Source organism: Protopterus annectens, chromosome 9.part0, assembly GCF_019279795.1.
Source record: "Protopterus annectens isolate FY-2018-M chromosome 9.part0, PAN1.0, whole genome shotgun sequence".
NCBI lineage: Eukaryota > Metazoa > Chordata > Ceratodontiformes > Protopteridae > Protopterus > Protopterus annectens.
In genome coordinates this window covers 1,333,921,875-1,333,945,132 of record NC_056743.1, presented here as the reverse complement: position 1 = coordinate 1,333,945,132, position 23,258 = coordinate 1,333,921,875, and the positions used below count along the sequence as shown (strand labels likewise).

The 23,258-nt window shown below is 39.5% G+C and overlaps 1 protein-coding gene across 1 annotated transcript in view; it reads left to right on the top strand.

Annotated features, from left to right (window-relative positions):
* STAR (steroidogenic acute regulatory protein) overlaps window positions 1-23,258 on the top strand; it is a 52,450-nt gene that overhangs the window by 20,313 nt on the left and 8,879 nt on the right. Inside the window, exons 5-6 of the mRNA XM_044084305.1 lie at window positions 3,953-4,137; window positions 15,608-15,701. Of these exons, the coding sequence (XP_043940240.1) occupies window positions 3,953-4,137; window positions 15,608-15,701 (279 nt within the window). The remainder of the gene's footprint in view (window positions 1-3,952; window positions 4,138-15,607; window positions 15,702-23,258) is intronic.

The window sequence follows — 23,258 nt, the reverse complement described above, 5'->3', positions numbered from 1 at the left end:
GGTGTAGTGGAGGCAGGTGGAAATTGGGGGTGGGGTAGGGGAGTGGAGTGAGCCCGCAGGGCAAATGGAGCTGGTTGCAATGGATGTCAGCCGTAGCAAGAGGGAAAATAAAACAATCTTCATGGGCAGGATCAGCAGGGTAAGTGGAAGTCTACAAAGACTTGAGAAAGCACCTTGCCTAAGTAGTGTTAGGTGTAAAAAAGGGTTTGGAAAAAGTTAGTAGTAGGTCTGATAATTAGTGAGAAACGGGTCACAAGGGGAGCAGTTACAGCTGAGGGAGCACTATGTACAATTAACTAGAATGTACATTAATGGAGGGAGGCACAGCTCTATACTACAAACCAAGGGTTGGTTGGGTGGGTGGGTGGGAATTATTAATAGATAGGAGGTTAGGGTCCCCGGCAGCTTGCTCACTACCATTAGATAGATATAGCTGTTACTATTTAATTGCTAAAAACTCACATTTACATACATTATGTGGTCACTGTTTCAGTAAGGGGTTGAATCCCATGCTATATGAGTGGGTCCGGGCTTGTGTTCACTCAACTGAGTCTCAGGTGGCCTAAGCAACCAACACTGGGGTGAGAGATTCTGGATAAGAGAAGAAGGAAGGAGTTAGCTGTGATGTGTGTGGGGGGTTAGTAACCAATTAACACAGGACTGTATTATCACAATATAAAATGTTTAGAATTAAATATGCAATGTAAATTTCACTCTTTTCAGCATTTGGAGCTTCAGTTCTACAGCTTCCTAACAGTATCGCTAAACAACAGTTTTAGAATTAAATGTGCAGTTACAACTCACTCCTTTCAGCATAGGGAGCTTCAGTTCTACAGCTTTATAACAGTATCGCTAAACAGTTAAACTGAACAGAAGTATTATGTTTCCTTAGCGGTTCATTTAAACAACTGAGCATAATCTAGTACATAATTGTAGGTGCATTACATCATATACTGAAATTGTTACTGGCTAAACGAACCACACAAATCAGTAGTACAAAGGTTTGAAAGGCCAATGAGGATTATAGTATGCTGTCTGTTAGACTGCGCTGGTCATATTATCTCTGCTGCAACACCTATCAACACTACAGAGTACAGAAAGCTGCTCTTACTTGAATTATTTGTCTGCAGAGGAATCACTTAGTATAATATTATCTCTGATGCAGCACCTATCGTCACTATAGAGTACAACAAGCTACTCTTTTTAAATTGTTGTTTGTCTGCAGAAAGGTTTGCCACCTTTTCACATGCCCAAAGTGGGACATTGTTGGTACAAACGTCAGACTTTGCAGGCCAAAACATACCCACGGCCAGTACAAAGGACAGAACTTCACTTTTTTGCCTAAATAAAAGCTTATTCTTGTAGCATTTTAGTTGCTTATTCTGCTTCTTATAACATTTGGGTGTTTCAGATAAGAATAACTGTTTTATGCAACTATTACATAAAATATAGGAAATAATTTTGCCCTAAAATCTCAGGACATTTGCCATTTTTACAACTTTTTTTGCAGGACACAACTGCCCAAAGAGGGACTGTCCCTCGCAAAGTGGGACAGGTGGTAACCCTATCTGCAGATGTATCACCTAATATTAGACGCAGACCGGTCAAATTGTATCACTTAATATTAGTCGCATACTGGACAAATTGCAATGCATGTCAGTAAAAAATAACACAGTACAGCATACTAGGCCTAGTTTTACTACGTAACCTGCAATACAACACAATAGAGCGTACTCTCTCTTTTAATTCAAGGCAATGTCTTTATAAACATGCTAGCGATGTTCCTCTTACAGCCATAAATAGTCAGTTAAAAATAGAGAGAGGCACTTACTCAGGGCCCTAACGAGCACACTGCAGGGAGACGCTCTAACCTGATGATTATGGAATTTAAAAATGGCGCCCAGGCAGTCCCAAGCACTATATTGGGTGTGGATAAGTAGGGAAGAGGGCCAAAGTGCAGGTGAGGTAAGAGAAGGTAGGCCTGTGAACAGGATGGGGCATGGGTCACTAGATACAATGAAGATGTTGACACCGGATGCCAGCTGTAGCAAGATGGAAAATAAAAAAATATCCACGGGCAGGATCGGCAGGGTAAGTGGAAGTCCACAAAGACCTGAGAAAGCACCTTGCCTAAGCAGTGTTAGATGCAAAAAAAAATGGTTTGGAAAAGTTAGAAGCAGTAGACCTGATGATTAGTGAGGAACAGGTCACAAGGGGAGCAGTTGCAGCTGAAGGAGCACTATGTACAATTAGCTAGAGTGTACATTAATGGACGGAGGCACAGCTCTATACTACAAACCATAGTTTGGTTGGGTGGGTGTCTGAGTGGGGGGGGGGACTATTAATAAATAGGAGGTTAGGGTCCCCAGCAGCTTTATAAAAGGTTACTGTTCAGTTTTTAATAATTCGGCAAAAAAAAAATAAAATGCTTTCCTTTTTTGACAAATATCTCCAATGACAAAGTGGGATGAAGGCCTGAATGTTTACATCAGTAACCCAGGATTGATCAGTGATCCCATGTATTAGGTGGAGCTGGCACAGGGGAGATGTGAGGGGGGGTGGCAATAGTCAACTCACTCATTTGGGGTGAGGGGAGGAATGCTATGGTTTGTTCCATGGGGAGGATTTGGATGACTTCTGTTACATTATACTTTTTACTACTGACTGGCTTGATGGGATAGTTATATTTGGAAGCATACATAAAAGGCAGGCTATTGCAGAAGTTACTTGCATCAAAAAAATCTCCAAACTCCAAGTGGATGATGGCACTATATAACCCAAGCCTCATGTTAAAGAATGGACTGTAACTGAGGGGAGGAAAGAAGGGGTCACTGGAGTGATTGAAAGGGAGACTTGATGTTCATTACAGTGCTTAGAGGCACAAAAAGAAGTTAAAAATGTGAATATTGTTAAAACAAAAATGATACCATAATAATGTGAGCAGTGAGACAGTGGGTAACGTTTAATTTGTTTTTGTTTTTTTCCCATTTTTTTCCTCCGTTTTCATCCCACCCATTGCTAACATTGAGATCCTTCATTTTCTTTCTTCCTATGGTCCCACTCTCTGCAGCTCCCTTGATATGGGAGGCACCCTGATGGGAGACATGTGAGGAGGGTCTCTTTTCCAGGAGGGTTTGTGCATATTAGATCCCCTGTATGTACAGGCTGTAATAGGTATTCATCTGCTGGCCCTGCAAAGTTGGATTGGACAGACAAGAAGGCATCATACTGCACTTGCAAAGGGATTTTTCCTCCAGCCCTAACCCCCAACAGCTACTTGCCAACATCATCAACAAGCTGGATGGACTATGGGAGTAACCTGAGCACATGCTGCATTCCAAGCCCACACCTCCACAATCCAGCATCATCATCTCTCTGAGCTGAGAATTCTATCCACTAGAGGGTCACCCGCATGATCACACACCCCACCCCAGAACAGGCACCCACACTCCTTGCGAGCACCATCAAATACCCAGGCTACTAACTGGACTTGGGTTGGCTAAATCATAGTCAGGGCTTTATCCCTGTACACCACCGGGCTAACATTTCATTTGCTGATTCAATTTAAGATTTACTACTATTAGCAAAAGGCAGAAAATTACATTCTGTTAGACTGGGAGATAGGGTGGTGCCTTGGCAGGAAGAGAACACAAAAAATAGTGACCCTCCCCTTTCCACCAGCTGCGATGATGTTAGTATACTGATCATGTGTCTAAGGGAAATTGTGAGTACTGTTTTAGAAGAAAGGTTTATGAGTAAGTTAGTGGTACTGCTATGCAGTAAAAATCTACTTTGTGAATTCTTCCTTGTAGTGTGTGTGTGTGTGTGTGTGTGTGTGTGTGTGTGTGTGTGTTCAGTAAAACAGCTGGAGTACATTAATTCCACATATGTAAGCACAGAAACTGTACCACAAATAATAGATGCTGTTTTCTGGTGTTGTCTGTTACTGTAGATCCTTCAGAAGATTGGAAAAGATACAATGCTGACCCATGAAATAGCTGCAGAGACCCCTGGCAACATCGTTGGACCTCGGGATTTTGTTAGTGTTCGATGTGCCAAGAGACGTGGCTCTGCCTGCTTCCTGGCTGGCATGTCCACAAAAGTTATGTCAATGCCCGAACAAAAAGGATATGTCAGGTAAGTGACTACAAAAACATGGCAGAACACAGTTTTTTAAAAGCTGACACAGCCATACAGGGATTGCAGTTAATAATGGTCTTGGTTTGCTCCCTTTATGTTTCCCTTTTGAGCAGCACAAAAGCCAGACTAAGCGCTATCATACCAAAGTGTGACAAAAAAAACAAACAAATGGGCTGCCTTGAGGTTTATATCCAGCAAAGCCAGGGTCATATGCCCCTTTTCAAACCATTTGCTCACCTGTCCTTAGGGATAGTCAGATTATTTGCTAGTGTTTCTGAAATCATCAAATTAGTCCATAACCTAGCTGCATTGTAACAATAGTTATTCAGAAACACATCAACAATAATAAAAGACAAGTGTTTTTTTTAGTAAGTAGTATGCCTTAAAATAAAAATATATAATTATACTATAACAGATATTTGCTAGCATAACTGGAACCTAACTGTTACCATTGTGAAGATAAACCTTCTGCTTTAAAGCACTTTAGGTCTGAGAACTGCTCCGCAACTTGGGTTAGCTCAACTGCATTCATACTTGTTTTTAGTACTGTCACAGCTTCTGCTGAAGCTTGTATTTCCAGTTAAAGTCATTAAAATCATTCTAAGGTGGTTGAACTTTATGGCACTGGCTGAGCATCTAGTGAGGTGAATGATGTACCACACTTCTTTTTTATTTTTTTTTTTATTTTTTATTTAACATTTGTTGTCCAGGAAAGTCCACTAGGTTCCACAGAGCCTGTTTTCAGTGGAGGCCCAGGGAGAAATGCTCCAGATGCATGTTTTTGGAAAGTGGGAGGAAACTGGAGTAGCCAGAGGAAACCCACGCGAACACAGGGAGAACATGCAAACTCTACACAGAAGGCACCCCAGCCGAGAATCGAACAGCAGAACCTCTTGCTGTGAGACAACAACGTTAACTGCTTCACCACTGCGCCGCCACTTCTTAGGCATACCTCTAGAGTACCTGCCACAGAAGGTATATCAGGCACAGCCCATTGGATGGAGGCCTTAATGCAGATCCAGGGCATGGTATGGGGACCATATCTTTCTATCTACTTGGGAATGCCTTGGGATTCCACAGAATGAGTTGGATATCACTGCAGTGAATGGGGAAGTCTCTTCTGACTTGCGCTGATTGCTACCATTGTGATCCGCAACAGGACAAGCTGTTTAGAAAACAGATGAGTGGATAATGCCAAACGCAGCAACTTAGAAATAAAAAAATCTCATTTACAACTTCCTGAAAGGGATGCTGTTGAAATACATATTGATGACCAATCTTTCAAAAGCACTGTCATTATTAACAGACTTAATTTTTAAACAAGAAAGATCTTTATTGAATTATCACTTATGACATAGGCAATCATATATTTATATAAATGATAACAAACCATATTGATGTATTTTCAGTTGCAAACATTATACATCACATATAATCTTCTTTAGTCTCCTTGGGGTAAGAAAAATACATATGTAAATACTTCCATGCAAAAATCCTAAATCTTCTAGATATCTTTTTGCATATTTTGGAGCCATACATATATCCCCCATTCTTTCTTTGCAAATTGATTATCCAAGCTGTCTATCCATTCTTTCTATCCATATTTTATATGCCCTATTAATTATCCCTTTTTAACAGCAGCTTCTGTTCTAGATTCTACCAAATCTTTACCAGTGCTACACTTTCACTTAGGATGCCCCTATTCCTTTCTCTTTGCCTATACTGTGATATCAACCCTTGATAGGGAAGGCAATCTCTACCCTGCAGTCCAACCATATTCTTGGCCTCTTCCCATTTTATTACCTTTCCCTGTCTAATTATTTGCTCCCAATACCTTGGTTCCTTTGCCAATTTTCTCCAATAAATTCCAGCCCCCTCTTGCCTATTCTCTGTACACCTAATTGCAGTCATTCCTATCAACAGAATCTCCTTTTTCTATTCCCCTGTTCGCTTAGTTCTTAGAATACTTTCTTCTAATTTATGAATGTAATATTCTGTATGGTAATTGTTATTCTCCTTAAGGATCTGCATCCAAAATCCCAGTCTACCTTTTTTTTTGAGCTCCCCCTGTTTCATCATCTCTTTCCACTTTGAATTATAGCTTTTTGCTTGTGCTATGCATAGGAGCCTTAACTGTGTGGTTCTGAAATCCCCCTTCAAATCAAATAATCCCAAACCATCAGCAGCAGCAGCAGCAGCCCCCTTTTTCCTATTTTTTCTACATGGGGTCAGGGTACTGTCACCAACTCTCTCAATTCAGTGCCACACTCTTGCCTTCTTCAACACTCATGCCTGACTGTTGTAGATCTTCTTTCACACAATCCATCCATCTCTTTGCTGGATGTCCTCACTTCCTCTTATCTTCTTCCTGTCTGTCCCAAATCTTCCTCACCAGATTGTCTTCTACTTTTCTGCACGAGTCTAAACCACCGTAATCTGTTCTCTTTGATTTTTTTCTGCACTTGGAGCTACTTTGGCTCCTACTCTTATGCCCCCATTTCTTTGTTTGTCCCACAGTGTGCATCCTACCACCCTTCTCAGGCACTTCATTTCCATCACCTCTAGCTTCTTCAACTGTTCTGTCTTTACTGCCCAGGTTTCTGTACCATACAGTAGTACTGGTTGCACCACTGTCTTGTACGCCTTACTTTTCAACTTCTTTGGCATACTTCTGTCATACACTACACATGACAGTCTATGCCAGTTGACTGCAGCCCATCTGATTCTAGCTTTGACCTCTTCATTCAGACTTCCCTTCTCCTCAACCACCCCTCCCAGATACTTGAAGCTGTTTACCTGTTCCACTGTCTTCCCTTATATCTCTATTCTCACCTTTTTCTGATTTCCCCAATTTGCTGTCATTACCACCATCTTATCTGTGCTTAGTTTCATCCCACATGACTTCAGTTTTGTATTCCATTCTCCTATCCTTTGTTGAAGTTCTAGCTCAGAGTCTGCCTGTAATGCCACATCATCTGCATACAGCAACTTTGTTGATCTGACCCCGCCCCGACCTGTTTGCTAATGTAGTCCATCACCAGTATGAACAGCAGTGGGCTCAGAGCTGGACCCTGGTGTACACCCACTCCCACTGAGAACCCCTCTGTGAGGTCATACACTGTTCCAACTTGAGTCACTGGGTCCTTGTACATAGCCTACACTATTTCTACCAAAGTTTCTGGGACTTTAAACCAATGCAGTACTGCCCAGATCAGCTTTCTTGGGACCTTATCATATGCTTTCTCCAAGTCTAGGAATGCCTAGTTGGACTCTCTCTCACCTCTAGCTTCTTCTCAAGTATCTGTCTCACTGCATACATCTGGTCAATTGTGCTGCATCCTGATCTGAATCCAAACTGCTCATCTCCCATCTTACATTCTACTACTCTGCGTATATGTTTATCAATCACCCGCTCCAGAACTTTCATGCAATGTGATAGGAGTTTGATGCCTTTGTACTGCCCACAGTTGTGGATGCCCCCTTTGTTCTTGTACACTGGCATGAGGATGCTTATTCTCCAGTCATCTGGAATATGCCTTTCTCTCCGCATTACTATTAGTATCTCAGGAGCGATTTCTCCCCTATCTCACCCAGCATCTTTATCATATCTGCTGTGAATTCATATGAGCCTGCTGCTTTCCCTGACTTTATTTTCCTTAGTGCTGTTCTTACTTCTTCTAGCGTGAGCTCCTCTTCTTCTCTTATCATAGGCTGTTTCTGGGGCATCACAGCTTCTGTGAGGTTTTCTTCATTCAGAAGCTGCCGGAAATACTCCTTCCATCTGCATCTGATGTCCTGTGGTCTGGTGAGCAGGTTGTTGCTGGCATCCCTTATGAAGGGTGTCTGACTATCTTCTTTATCTTTCTGTCTTTGTCTTGCAAACTGATATAGTTTCTTTGTGCCACCTACTGAGTCACTTTCCAGAGTTGGTAGAGTGCCTTTAATGCCCTATTCTTTGCTATTGCAACTTCTTTCTTAGCTTCTTTGTTAGCCAACCAGTAGTCCTTCCTAGCCTGGTCAGTCTTTTCTGTCACCCACTTTTTCCTGCACTCTTTCTTTCTTTTGATGACTTCCTGGACTTCTGCATTCCACCACCAACTTTTCTTATGTACATTATTTCCATACCTGGTTCAGACACATATTTTTCTGTAGTCCTAACATATGCTGTCTTTAGGCACTGACATTCTTGTTAAACTCCACCTATTTCCTCTTCTTCTTGGGGTGCTAGAGCCCTGAGTAATTCCTTGAACTGTTGTACTTTCTCTCTACTCCACTTCCAGGTCTTCAGCCTGGTCTCTGTTGACCTTAGAGCCTTCTCTGACCACTGCTTGCAGCTGACATGGCAACTAGTGGTTTATGCTGTGGGCCGACTGTTTCACTGGGGATGACTTTGCAATAATGGAGTCTACCCCAGTGCCTTTTCTTACTAAGAGGAAGTCTACCTGAGTTGCATGTTGGCTACTCTTGTATGTGATCTTGTGGCTGTCTCTGTTTCTGAACAATGGGTTGGTTACTATCAAGCCATTTGCCAGACAGAAGTCTAGAATGTCTTGTCCTTCTTTATTCCTGTTGCCCCACCTATGTGGACCGAAACAGTCCTCATATCCTGTTCTGTCTGTCTCGATATGTGCATTCAAGTCACCCATTATCAACACCGATTCATGCTGTCCTGCTTTATCTAGCAGGTCCTGCAACTACTGCCTGAATGCACTCTTTTCCTTACTATCACAGCCCTGCCTTGTTCTATTGGAAAGGTCAACGTATCCCACTTGATTCTTGTCCTCCTCCCCTCACAGATAAAATCGTTCAGCTCTTTCTTAATTGCTATCCACAACTTCTCCTCTGGTTGATAAATATGTCTGACCTGTGTATAAAACTAAAGGGACTAAAAACATTTTCACTGCTTGTATCTTGCTATCCATATCCATAAAACAGAGCTTCCAGTTTCTCAGTTTTTGTATTATCTTTTGTTTAGTCTCTTTCCATGTATCCTTAGTTGCCATAAACAAATCATTTTTAATCCGTACTCCTAAATACTTCATTTTATCATGTCCCCATAAATATGGGTATTGCTGAACCAGTTTCATGTGTGGGTACATAGTTTATAGTTATTGGCTTTGTTTTATCTTCATTAATTTTATATCCTGAAAATACTTTGAAACTGTCTTAGAATGTTCCACAACACTGAAATGTCCTTTCCTGGGTTTATCAGGTACAAAATAATATCATCTGTAAATCAAACCAACTTTTTTTAATTACCATACAAATGATATCCTTGAATATCTGAGTCCCTTATATTCCTTGCCAAATGATTCAAAATATAATGCAAATAACAAAGGAGAAGGAGGACACCCCTGCCTGATTCCTCTGTTCAGACATAACTTATCAAAGTGGACCCCCCCCCCACACTTTAATTTTCACCTCTGATCCTTCTTATATCCTCCTAATTAGCTATATTATTTTGTCAGGGAACGCAAATGCTTCCATTGCCCTAACCATAAAATACTAACTTACTCTGTCAAATGTTTTCTCTGCATCAAAACCCACCAACAGCAGTGTTATCATAAAACATTTCTTAGTAAACAACAGCCCTTTTCCATTAACCCAAACACTATCTTTATACTGAAGTTAACTTCATCCATAAATTAGCGTACCTACACCTCTACAAATAGGTATGCTCAATGCTTCCTTGATTTTATCATTACAAACTTCCTCAGCCAAACTGTACTCCCCCCCTACAGACAGCAACATTACTGATATTGTTGTCATAACCACAGACCTATGCATCTCCCACTGTCGTGTCCTCATTACCTTCACTGATAAAGTCAGACCACTTCACTGTTTTATTTACTATATGGTCCCAGTACATTAACAATCAAATTCACCATCTTTACAGACTTCTGTAAGGCAAGTTTCCATGCACTTGATGATGACTTGATATGGTTCAACATCACCTACTCCTTGATGACCTCATAGGAACTACCTCACCAAAGTTTATACTCCCATCTCAACTGGTGCTTACAGGTTCATGTTTCTATTCACCATAAATACAATGCCAGGTTTAGAAAGAAACTTCTCTGGTAAAGCTCACAGCCCTAAAGAGCACAACAAAAACGTAGTGTGTTATTATAATCAACCTCAAAATGGTTAACTGCTCAGTAACACAATTAAATCCTGCAGACTTGATGCATACAAACCAAAATGATTACATGAGCAAAAGATAACCACAAGATATTCTTTAATTATGTAAAGAAGTGCAGAAATAATTTCCATCATTGCACCAAACTTATCTCTAATGGCATAATCCACTCAGACTGAGGATAGCTAACATCCTTGCAGATAAACCAAACTCTAGTTTCTCCTTTCTGTTGCCTCCAAGTTTCCCTTACAAATTACCCAGTCCATACCCTCCCTTAGTAATAACCTCTGAGCAACTACTGAAATTGCACACTGAGACCAAAAACACCAGCTGTTTGGGTCCAGATAACATGCCAGGCTGTTACACATAGTACATCCCCTCCAGAAGGGAGACCATACCACAGATCCTCACAACTACAGACCTATAAGCCTCACCAGCATCATTTGCAAGGTAATGGAATCCATCATCACAGGGAGCCTACAATCCCTAGATGCTAAGCAATTTGGCTTTGTAAAAGGTAAATTATATCTATTAATCTTTTAGCTAACTTCTTTGGAAGGGTCACAGAAGCTTTAAATGAATGTATCATGAACAAAGCTTACCTCAATTTAACTAAGGTTTTTAACACTATACCCTACTATAGCATCACTGACAAAGTAGTCAAGCCCATTATAAATATTTATGATGTAATCCATTGGATTACCAATTATCTCACTGATAGACATAACACTATTAGAGTTAATGGCATACAATCTGCCAAGGAACTTATTACCAGTGGTGTTCCCCAGGGCTCTCTTTTGGAATCACTTCCATTTGGCATCTAACTCTCTGATGTTAAATCTGACATTAAAGAACCATACCTGACAACTTTGTTGACAAATGCAAGCTTTGAGCCTCAATTAGCTCCCTTCAAGACACTTATATCCTTCTAGTGGGCCCAACTAGGACAAATTCATGGTGTCAGGATCATGGGCTATAACTCAACACACACAAAAACATATCACTACACAGTTTGGGAAACAGAAACTCTCGCACACCTACTACATAAACAGTATCCCTTCTTAAAATAGACACCATCACTAGAAGCGTAGCCACCTTCATGGGTAAATAACTCTCCCTTGATCACCATGGTATCCACTGCCATTAGGAAAGCCTTCTATCTCACCCAGATGATAACTAAGGGCATCTTCTCCTCATCAAAAAAAGTCATGATTCCCCTCTGCTTGTTCCTCATCATACCTATTCTAGAATACAGCAACAGTGCATTGAATAAAAAAAAAACTGGGGTTACAGAAAAATGAGTCTATGGAAGGGATGCATACTTATATACCTCAGCTGACCAAACATGACAACAGCTGTCCCTCAGGTCTGTCTGACTAAAGCAGTGAGTACCTATAGCTGTTCCACCACGTCTCTTTATTCCACATACCCATACCTGCATTCTCATCACATTTAAAAGCCTAAGCACTATTAGATTATACCATACACTTGGTAGGCTTGTTTCATAATTTCTTTACCCTGAGGGTCATCCTAGGAGTTGCTAGAGGCCCCTTGTCAGCCAAGTAGAGTGTTCAAATTGACAAGTAGGGGACTAGAAGTAATTAATACTGCATAATTTAGAATCCACTGTGCTCGTGATACTTGCTTAATTGTGCTAATGGTTCTACTAAACAATAATATATTATATCTAGTATACATCAATCAGTTTTAAAATATGGGAGGGAGGTTAAACTGTATTAATTGCATATATGTATTCTCTCATATTACTGTCTTTGAACTTTCCTTCCAGACATTCACTGAAAATGGGTCACAAATTTAGTTGGACAATCCAGTTGTCAAAACATACGCATACATACATAAAAAATGAAGACAAGGTGGGAGACACCTAATGCATGGATAAGTCTGATGGAACTAGAACATAGTATATTATCCATGAGACTTGAAGCCTGTGTGGTTTACAAAGAATACAAGTGATATATTAATTTAGCAGTTTCTGTCAGCAACCTAGCTACTGTGCTAGCAGAAGCCATCCGAAGTGAGTACATAGCAGCCCTATGTAAGAATATTACGCTAGATGAGACAGGTAGAAGTCAATGTGTGCACCTCATGTGAAGGTTACCTTCATAGTAATAAGTGCATAGTCTGACTGGGTGACATTCCCAAATGGTAACATGATGTTTTAGTTATTACTGTAACATGTTCGGGAATTGACAGCCTGTGGTCAAAAACCAACCCAAGGTTTTGTAATTTATACATCATCATCAGCCTGTTAGGATCACATAAAATAATGGGATTCAGGTGAGAGATGGAGGGCCTATAGGCTGAACATATAACCAGAATCTCAAGGTTGATAGGGCTGGGTTTCATTTGGCTTGTTATCCCCTGATGAACTTGATGCAGTTGTCAAGTGAATTGAGATCTGACTACTGTTCAAGATAGAAGTAGAGGTACCTTCTGTGAAGCTATGGCCATAAAAAACTCTTATTTTAAATTACATCTCCCACAAGTGCATTTTTAGAGTTTGTTGATACCCTGTATTATAGAGGCTAGCTGCCAAAAGGATAAATATCTGAAATCTCCTTGTGCGAGTTCCCCAGAGATAGAAGGCAAAACAGTCAAGGATTGTTGAAAAAAAGGAGATGCACAGATAATTGAAAAGAAAGTCACATTCCACAGTGTCAGCTTCATTCCCTCACCATCTTCCTTCATGGTAACAGGCACCCTGTCCTCATACTTTTCCCTTTCAAGTCATTAATAACCTTAGTTATCCATCACTGCACCCCCTCCACCAGTTTGCTATCCCTCTCCCTGAATAGCCAGTGGAAGTTTGCACAGTACCCAAGAAGTGTCCTAAGCAACACACAATAAAAAGCCAGCATCACCTATGTGTTCCTTGCATCCAATTCCCTGTATATTCATCTTTAAATTATGTTTCTCTTAGCTGCTGTTCTTTCGTACAATGTTCAGTACAATTTAAAGTCCAGAAATAGCTATGCCCCTCTCTTTATCTATATCAGAAGCCAGAATCTTAAACTTCCTTGGTCATGTTCCACACTTGGAGTACTGTATCCCAGTTGCAGCAACGTGCATTTACCCTTAAACTTCCTGGGTCATATTCCACACTTGGAGTACTGTCTCCCAGTTGCAGCAATGTGCATTTACTCCTTAACTTCCTGGGCAATGTGTATTTATTAAAACTGAATGTACAGCTTGTTAGTCTTCCTAAATTTGTCTTTGGCATTTCTAACTCTTTCATCTTATTTAATGCTCCAGTTCTGGATTCCTTTCTAGGGTGCAGGTGCCTGTCTGTTGGTCCATTTTAGCTACAGCAAGAAAAATAGTCAAAAAGAACTGGAAATGTAAACTACTCTTTCTTTCGCTGAATTCATTAATTTAGCAAAAAATGTCTTTAAAAAAAGAATTGTCAACTGCCAAACTGAGAACTTTGAATATTACCATGAAAGGTACAGAATGCTTCACTAAAATCCAGATACAGCATATTCACTGCTGTTATGCACCTCAGAAGTCAACAAATCATAAAAGTATAGTACATTTGCTCGACAAGGCTGCTTCCCACAAAACCATGCTGCTACCTTTTTAGCCTGTCATTATCATAAATAAGAGAACCATCACTGATAGAAAGTCAGGATGACAGGCTTTACTTTGATGAGATCATGTTTTAGCACTACCATAGGGGAAAGGGCCTTCATTAAACTTGGGCCATCACCATGGATTCAACTACATGGAGAAATATGCTCATAAATACCACTGGATGGCTTCAAGGCTAGACTGAAGGAACATCTTTCTAGAAGAAACTGACTGCAATTGAATTTGTAACAGTGTATAAGTTGCTGTAATCTTTAAGGGTTACTGTAACTGGAATATTTACAGGTAGTAAATTGTTCATGTTTTTTTTTCCTCTACTACTCTGACCTCAGCTCTCAAAACATTTGAGGAAGGTACCTCTTCACACAATTAAAAAAATGTAAATAGTTTGATGTTATATTATATCAATGTTTTTTACTGTCTTGTAATTTCACTTTATCCTATATACTATGTTTTATGCTATGCACCATGTTTTTTACTGTCTTATTTGTAATACCTGCATCTCTTGTAAACTGCAACCTTGTTATGCTTCTAGCTACATTGTATAACTATGTCACTAGAGCTTTTCTCCCCAGGTCTCCACTGAAAAAGGTCACCTCCAGCAAAACTACATAAATAAATAAATAATACATAAATAATAGTACATATTGGTAATACTCTTAATATAGAGAATATCTATTATAATTTTAAAATATTGTTTAAATTTAATTTCCACCATTACTTGAAATATTGTAGAAATTTTTTGAATTAATTTTTCTTTTCTGTTTATTTTTATTTTGATTGTATTTTTTTGTATATTTATTTTTTATTATTTTTTTTTATTTTTTTTTTTTTTTTACTTTTTTTTTTTTTTTTTACACCTTGTTCCTCAGATACCCAGTTTCAGAGAACCAAGTACCAGGCCACTAAACCAAAAATAAAATTATAAACAAACATAACAAGATAAGAAACTTTCATTAGAAGATTAATAAGAATAATGCCCACAAGAAAGACTAATAGAGTTAGTTAGGTATCATTGTACAATATCATTGTACAGTGGTATAGCAGTCAGCTGGAGTAATGCTGTCTACCAGCATTGGGGGGATTTTTTTCTTAATCCATAGAGGGTCCAATTGCACCGCTGGTGCACATGTAAAAAGGATAAAAAGGAATGGATGTAAGTAATAGGATGTCTCCTGCTTCTTTCCTGAGAGGCATCTCAGGGCCATCAGCTGCAGCATGTTGAGCATGTTGAGCCGTCTCTGGTCTCCACTGTGGATTCTATTAAGAGTCAGTACTCCAGACATGCACTCATCAATCCTTCCCCACAGAGAGACCAGCAAGTTCCACCTTGGCATCCTCTCACCTCTCAATCTCAGCCTTACAGTCTACCAGATAGCTTTCTACACCAAAAGACACCTGACTGTGTGCATATTTAAACAAAAGTTGCATAACTCATTATGTATACCTGTACAATACATCTCTATTTCATTATTCAATTACATAAACACAACTGGATTATATTTTAGAAACTAAGCCCAGCATATTCTAGCAAAGATAAGAGTTTGTTAATTGTTAATTAGACCAGTAATAACTAATCACTGGATGCCTCTTAATTCAAGCATAACATAATAATAACTTTAAGGATGCTTAAATTAATGTTGTTTTGTTGATGACTATAAAGGGTTTAAACAGATGCCTTTTTAATAAAAAAATGACATTCCTTCTTTGAACTCTATACAGAGCTGAGAATGGACCTACCTGCATCGTGCTTCATCCATCTGCTGATGATCATACAAAGACAAAGTTTACATGGCTCCTCAGCATTGACTTAAAGGTAAGCATTGAATTTATAATGGGGGGGGGGGGGGGTTCCAGCTGTGCTCTGGAGTTTTACTGTTGCAAGCAACCAAACTTTTCTAAGACAAAATCTACTCACTTTTCATAATTCTCTGAATTATGCCAATACAATTAAAAGGTAACATTCAGAATCAGAATTTTACATTTCTGATCATATATAATCAGCATGCCTTTTTTTTCAAACTCCTGTTGTAAGACTCCACTCCATTGCTGTGATAATACTTATATTACAAGCAGCATTTAGCCAGAAATCAATGCACAATAAAATTAAACGGGAAAGACAATTTCATTTTACCTGAACTATGTAAAAATGAAGATGACTGCATCATATTCATGAATGAGGCCATCATATTTGGGTTTCCTTATTTTTATATTTTGAAATGTTTGACAGGAGTTGGGCAAGTTTCTAAGTAAAGTTACTCATAAAGAAACCCTGCATTACATTTGATTATCTTCAAAGTATCCTCCCAACTTGCAGATTTTCCTGCTACCCATTATGTAGGCCTCCTTCAGCTGCAGTCGTATTTTTGTTATTGTTGTTGTTAAGGACCTGGTGGGGTCTGGGAAGGAGCTGAACCTTCAGCAAATAACAGCATAAGAATATTGAGTAAGACTACCGTGACGTCCAAGCAACTGTCGAAACGTAGTTGTAAACCATGACAATGATAAGCAGCAACATTCAAACCTTCCTTCTTAGATAGACCATCAGGGTCCTTGCTGGAGAATGAGAACAGAACTAAAGATCATAAGCTGAGCCATATTATTAGCTTTTGCTTATCTTTCATTACCTCATTCTCTGGGACTCAGAATGGTCTAGTTGGCAGTTTTCCTAGCAGCTCAGCATTTATGAGCCTGTATCCCTGCCTGCAACCAGACAGGCAGCTATCATTAGTTCAGAAGGACTCACAGCCTTGACTCTTTGACAAGCGTCTTCTAGACTATTTGGAATTCTTCTGCTGGCTAGCTGCAATCAGATATGCTAACTTTTAAAGGGATGTGACTGCATATGTTTAAGATGCAGAGGTGGAATTGTATAAATTAGCATCTTCAATAATGTAATCTAGTATGAATTCCACTTAAAGGGACAGTTTCCCCTCTGTGGAGCTTGTGGGTTTTATTATTCTGTATTGAAAAAAGCTATAATCAGGTGAATTTTGAGCTTTAAAGTCCAACATTATTAAATTTCTGTTAGTTAAGTTCTCATAGTAAAGGACTACCTTATCGGCACTTCTTGTGGTATGAAAGCAACTGTACCACCTCTGTGTGCTCTGAGCTATCTAATTATGATTAGAAGGGTCTGTGTAGAAGGGTTACACAGCATGAGTCTCAAAACACAGGACTAGGCAAAGCTGTTATGGTTTTTGGTCAATGAATACTGCACAGGATGAATACAGGTTATGCAGGAAAGTACATTTGTGGGAGATGCATCTAAATCTAGCAGTAAATCTTCAAGAAGTCACTGTAACAGTACATCATAGCATTTAGGTTTACCCAGCTTATGTAGTCTTCTTTTTTGACCAGAGTCTTTATTATAAGTACTCTTAATATATGAAGGCCTATGCTGGTTTTGTTATGACATGGAACCCTGGTTGGTGTATAAGACACTTATATGTGGCCACAACTAATAGTAGCTCTCTTCTGTTCTTCATGTGTCTTCTGGTCCTCAGAGGGATATAAATGTAGTAAACCACCATCCTTCATATAGGAAAGTTAGTATTGTAATAAAGTAAAATGTAACTGTATTAAACCAATACACATTTATCAAAAAGCAGTATGAAATTTTGTTGGGAGACTGGAAGGTGGAAAGCTTCACTGTTACTGTAACCTGACCTTAAATATCTTTTCATAGACTAAGTACCTTAAGCACGGTTCTTTTGGGTAGTCACCCCCCCCCCCCCCAGACTTATAAATACTTGAATAACTGTGAGGAAGATTACAAAGTAAAAGGAAACTCAGTGGACCATGCCATCATTGTAAGAGAAACAGTGCTAACACTGATCTTCTCTGTTAAAAACAACTAATGGGTTGCACCTCTCCACGTAAATTGAAGAGTCGCAAAATTATCGATCTGAAACTCAGCCAATAGTAGAGAAGCTGACTTTTTGTATTAGGTCTTTTGGCTTCCTTTAAAATATTTGAAACTTGAGTGGAAAAAGAGGTGCAGTTAGGAATCAAACCTGCATCCTTCATGCTGATAGATTCAGTTTAGGGGCTGGTTGCAGTACCTTGACCTGTTGCTGTGTCAATATAGATGTGTAAATATAAGGACCACGGTGGAAGTGTGATTCGCTTCATTAGCAGATAATGTCACAACTGCCTTGAAAACCTGTTGGTACAGTAAGTACCTTATGCACAGCTGTACTAGCTTCTTAACAGAGATCACCCCCCTTTATTTATAAATACCAATGCCACAGTTGTATAGCAGTGGTGAAAATGACAAAGTAATGTTGGCCAAGACAGAGCTATTAAACAAGATCTTGTTTTGTCCTGAATTGTACTTTCTGAATCAGAGGAAAAGGAGGGAAGATGTCTTAAGGTCAAAGTCAGTGGAAAGGAAAAAACATATGTCTTCCAAACTGAACAGTAATGAATGAAGGAGCAAAACATTTTTCTCTGCTTGTTGTGATATGTAACAAACAAGTGTGGTTCTGGGAGGCCTGACACATACAACATTCTAAAATATGTGTGCCAAAGTTATTTTTTGCTTAAGGCATCTTACTATTTTTGTAAACCTCAACTGTGACCTACTGAAAAATGCAGCTGAGTGGTAATGACCTCTTTCACATCCAAATTGTCTTTCTGCAGACTTGGAAATATCCAATTTCTACTTGTTTATATACCACATTAATGTACTGCTGTCCATCTTGATCTGAAGGCACTCTGTGGGTTATACAGGGTGATTGGAACAACAGTGCACATGGCAGATTCCACAGGAAGAATTATACAGAAGTTGTGCAACAGGTTTATCAATCAATACACAACTAGATGAATTTGTGGGGAGCAATGTCAGAAAGTGTTATTCACAGACTACCATTCAGGGAGGCTTTTTTGATGTTGGCAGTGTGGCTAGTGTCAGAGAAGGTTAACTAGTTAATGCCTCCCAGCTCTGCTGACTAACAACATGTACAACACTGCTGTGCACACATTAGGCAGAATAATAAGCAGCTCGCATGGGGCAAGCAGTCTTTATATGCTGACAGATTCGGAGATCATCTTTGGGAAGATCTTTGCAACAATAGTCATGATACTTGGGTTTACTGCTCTAATCTTCTCTGTTTTACTTGTTAGAATTGAGGAGGGGGTTAGGATTATGGTTAAAGTGTTTACCTCATAGCACAAGATACAGAGTTTAATTCTCACCTTGGGAAACATGGCAAGACTTAAAAAGGCCCTCAGAGGTCATTAGCACAGCAATCACCACCTAAAACTCAGCTGTGCGTATAAAGGCCTATATTCCTCTCATTGCAGTGTTAATGAAACCTTTGATGCATGAGGTACTCATAAACAGCCAACATAGCTGTAAGCCCTCTTCAGTGTTTCTTATATTCTCATTCCTTCACTTACATGAATAATTGCATCTTTTGTTTTACATAACTACAACTGTTATGTGTTCTGTTCTCTTCACTCTGTAGGTTTTTAATTCTGAAGGAGAGATATGATGCCATGTGCTTTGGTAAAACCTCATATAACTCTTTATAATTCATTGGGTTTTGATATTATATGATGAACGTTTACCTTGAAACAAACATCATCATGTTCTACTGGACAAATTAATCTAACCTGGTCAGAGGAGACTGGCCAGTGCTTGATATCCACTACAGATGGTCTTCAGATGAGCATTAACTGATGTGTCCAGAGAAGGGTTCACTGCCTCATTCAGTGCTAATAGAGGCATTTTATTTGCTCCTTGAGGTCCAATTCAAATTCACTATTATACTTTGTGCATTTTACTTTCACTATGATATGATTGGTAGACCACACCGCTTCACCAGGGATGGCCTGCATCCGGCCCCTCTAGGGTTTTGAATTTTTGGCAAAAACGTTGTCACTCCCATAGTGCCTTTTTATGTAATGCCAAGCTGATAAACCTACCAACATAATGAACAAGCAAAGGAAAATATGAAAGTGTTACTGATCAATGCTAGGAGCCTAAACAAGAAACTCCACTCCCTACGAGCCCTTTTCACCCAAGAGGACATTGACATCTGAGGAGTGACTGGAACGTGGTTTAAAATAGTGGACAGCACCTCAGCTGTGCAGGGTTATAATACCTTCCATACATTTAGACCAGCTACTACACAGGAGGGGTAAAACATGTAGGTGTCTCAGTCTTCATGCAGATAGACTCACATCAAGGATGGTAAAACCACATGATGCACTAGAGCTTTTTCATGTCCAAATAACCATCAGGAAGGTCCTGTACCATAAATTAGCTAGATATAGAACTTCCTCTATGACACAAGAAAGCCACAACACCTATCTACAGGAACTAGAATCACTCAGTATTAAACCCACTAACATTTTCCTAGGTGATCTAACTATCCGACTATAAACTGGGAAACCTATACAGCCACTAGTGCACAGGTACAGAGATTCCTGGTCTTTGTCAATACAAATGCCCTGGCATAATTTGTCAAAGTACGGCAGACTAACATCTTGGATCTTGTCCTTACTAATACTGGAGCATCTTGCACCATTTCTTGAGTATCTTCATCACTGACCATAAAGAAGTTAAAATTGAAACCAGAGATCCCTTCTACTCAAGGTATCTTTAGAAATTTATTTTTGAAACAAACGACCTACTCCTAAATGGTACATTGGCAAGTTCCAAAGCCCCACCAAATTCAGTTAACGCCAGTGACTATGCAGAAATGTAAACCACCACACTATACCAGCATGTAAACAGCTGCATAGATGTAGCTGTACCCAGTAGGAGCAAGTGCAGGACAAACCTAGAAACAAACCCACATGGTGAAACCATAATATCAACAAGTTTTATAATGAAAGGAAAATAATTTTGACCAAAAGTAAGAAGTGTAATACTTAGAATGTATGCCACTGAAATAAACAAATAACTTAGGAGCTTAATAAAATCCATCTAAGCCAAGTTTGAGGCTGAAATAGGTACCTAAGCCAAACACAATCACAGGCCTTTTTTTAATTATGTTCGTAATCTCAAAAGAATAACACAACAATGTGTTGAGCTGATTGTGAATGATGTTACCTAGATTGAGTCTGAAGATATACAGAACCTACTGGCCAATAAATTTAGCTCTAAATTTAACCCTCTCTCCCCTTTTTCTGTCCCTAAAGATATACCTAAAAATGGCTTGCCTCCAGCTATCACACATGACCAAGTCCTAAAAGTGCTATCAAAAGCTAAAAATACTGCATTGTTGGGTCCTGACAATATCCCTGGATGCATCTTAAATAGCATGAAGTATGATTTAGCCATACCCCTAACAACACTGTTCAGTCCCAGCCTCCATGCAGGTTTTGTACCAAGCAAATGGAGAACGGCTACAGCCATTTCCCTGTCTAAGGGAGGACCTTCCACAGACCCAGGCAGTTACAGACTAAAAAGCCTGATTAGTCTCATTTAGAAAGTCATATAAAGACTTATTATGGAACTAGTCAAGCAGGACATAGGGAACCTCCAAACAATGGATTCGCTTCAGTTTGGATTTTTCAAGGCCATGCCATTCTTACTCACCCTGAAGATCTCCAAAGCAAAGGAAGAAAGCAAAATGGTACACACTGCATACCTTGCCCTGGCCAAAGTTCTTGACACATTTTCCCTCTCAGGCATAGAATAAAATTTAAATAAACTGGGACTAAACCCCTATGTCACCTACTGGATTGCCAAATGGCTCACAGGATGCAGAAAATCAAAATAAGGGATGTCACCTCTATAAAGAGACCAGTCACCAGTGAAGTCCCCCAGGTTTTTGTGCTGGGACCTCTCTTGTTTGATGTCTACTTTTCTCAAGTAAAAGCCAATACCAAAGGGCTGTGGCTATCTAAGTTTGCAGATTACTGCAAGCTAGGAGCAGTCACTGAATCCCCAAATGACTTAGCAATCCTGCAGGAAGGTTTGTCCCACATAAATAACTGCTGCCTAAATCATGGACTGAAACGGAATGCCAAAAATGCATTATTGTATCCTTTTGGAAGTCATCTACCATATCACTTTGACAATACACCCCAGTTGTTCGGGATTTGGGAACTCATGTGGACAGTAACCTAAATTTTGACCAACAAGTGTCCATTGTTACAAGAAAGTCCTTGTATATTGCACAGTTTATAAACAAATGGATTATGTCTACATTTAGGGATGTCAACATTCCCCTTTACTGTGTCCTCATTAGGCCAATCATTGAATATAATAACCCCTTTGGCATGTGTCTGTACAGATGCATGCAACAACTGGAACACCTACAGAGATATCTTACTAAGGATGCAACGTCTAAACAACATATCCTACATGGACCAATTCAAAGCCCTATCACTATATTTGGTATGCTGCTGACAGCTAAGAGATGACCTGTGATGGCATACAAGGCATCCTATGACACAACACTGATGGATTTAGTGCACATTAGCAAGAACAATGGCATCAGAATACTTGGTCTGCAGCATCAACAGAATGTTTTGGAGGGACAGGTATATTTTGCGAAGGATACCGCTGCTGTGGAACGGACTCTCTATCCATTTTAAACAAAGTTCATCCCTGTCCAAATCCATGTGCAACTTGGCTCTATTGATGAGAAACAGAAAATGTATCCCAGGACTGTCCCATGTACTACTAATTGACAAAGGCAGCTCCTAAATACTTTATCCCATGCAAGGTTCTCTCAAATTATCTATGATGTGATCCTAGTTATTCTCATCAGGGGTAATATATAATTATCGACCATGGAATGGGTAAGGCCAATCTCTAACCAAACAGGATAGGTTAATTTGTGCACAAAAAGGGAAGCTGACTAGGCTTAAAATGGTCCAGAATGGCAACTAGCCTAGTACTACCTTATGAACCCATGAACAAGAACAGATCTGGTAAGACTTTAAAATTCACTGGGTCCTGTGTAACACAGACTGTTTTATTTATTTATCTATCTTGATTATCTATCTATCTTGATTATCTATCTATCTATCGGTTTACTATTGAAATGTCGAACAGCACTACATCGACTGTACTATAGTCGAACACGGAAGTTCGAAAATAGTAATGTTGATGACAAAAAAACAATCTAGGGATGTGTTTTAACATGGGTCGAGGTAGGGGAGATGTTTGTAGTTCTGAATAATACTGAACACCTACCTCGACCCATGTTAAAACCATTCCTAGATTTTTTTTTTACGTCGACATTACTATTTTCGAACTTCCGTGTTCGACTATAGTACAGTCGATGTAGTGCCGTTCAACATTTCAATAGTAAACCTATCTATCTATCTATCTATCTATCTATCTATCTATCTATCTATCTATCAAAAGGACAGGCATGAAGGGATGACAGTGCACCTTAGAATGCCA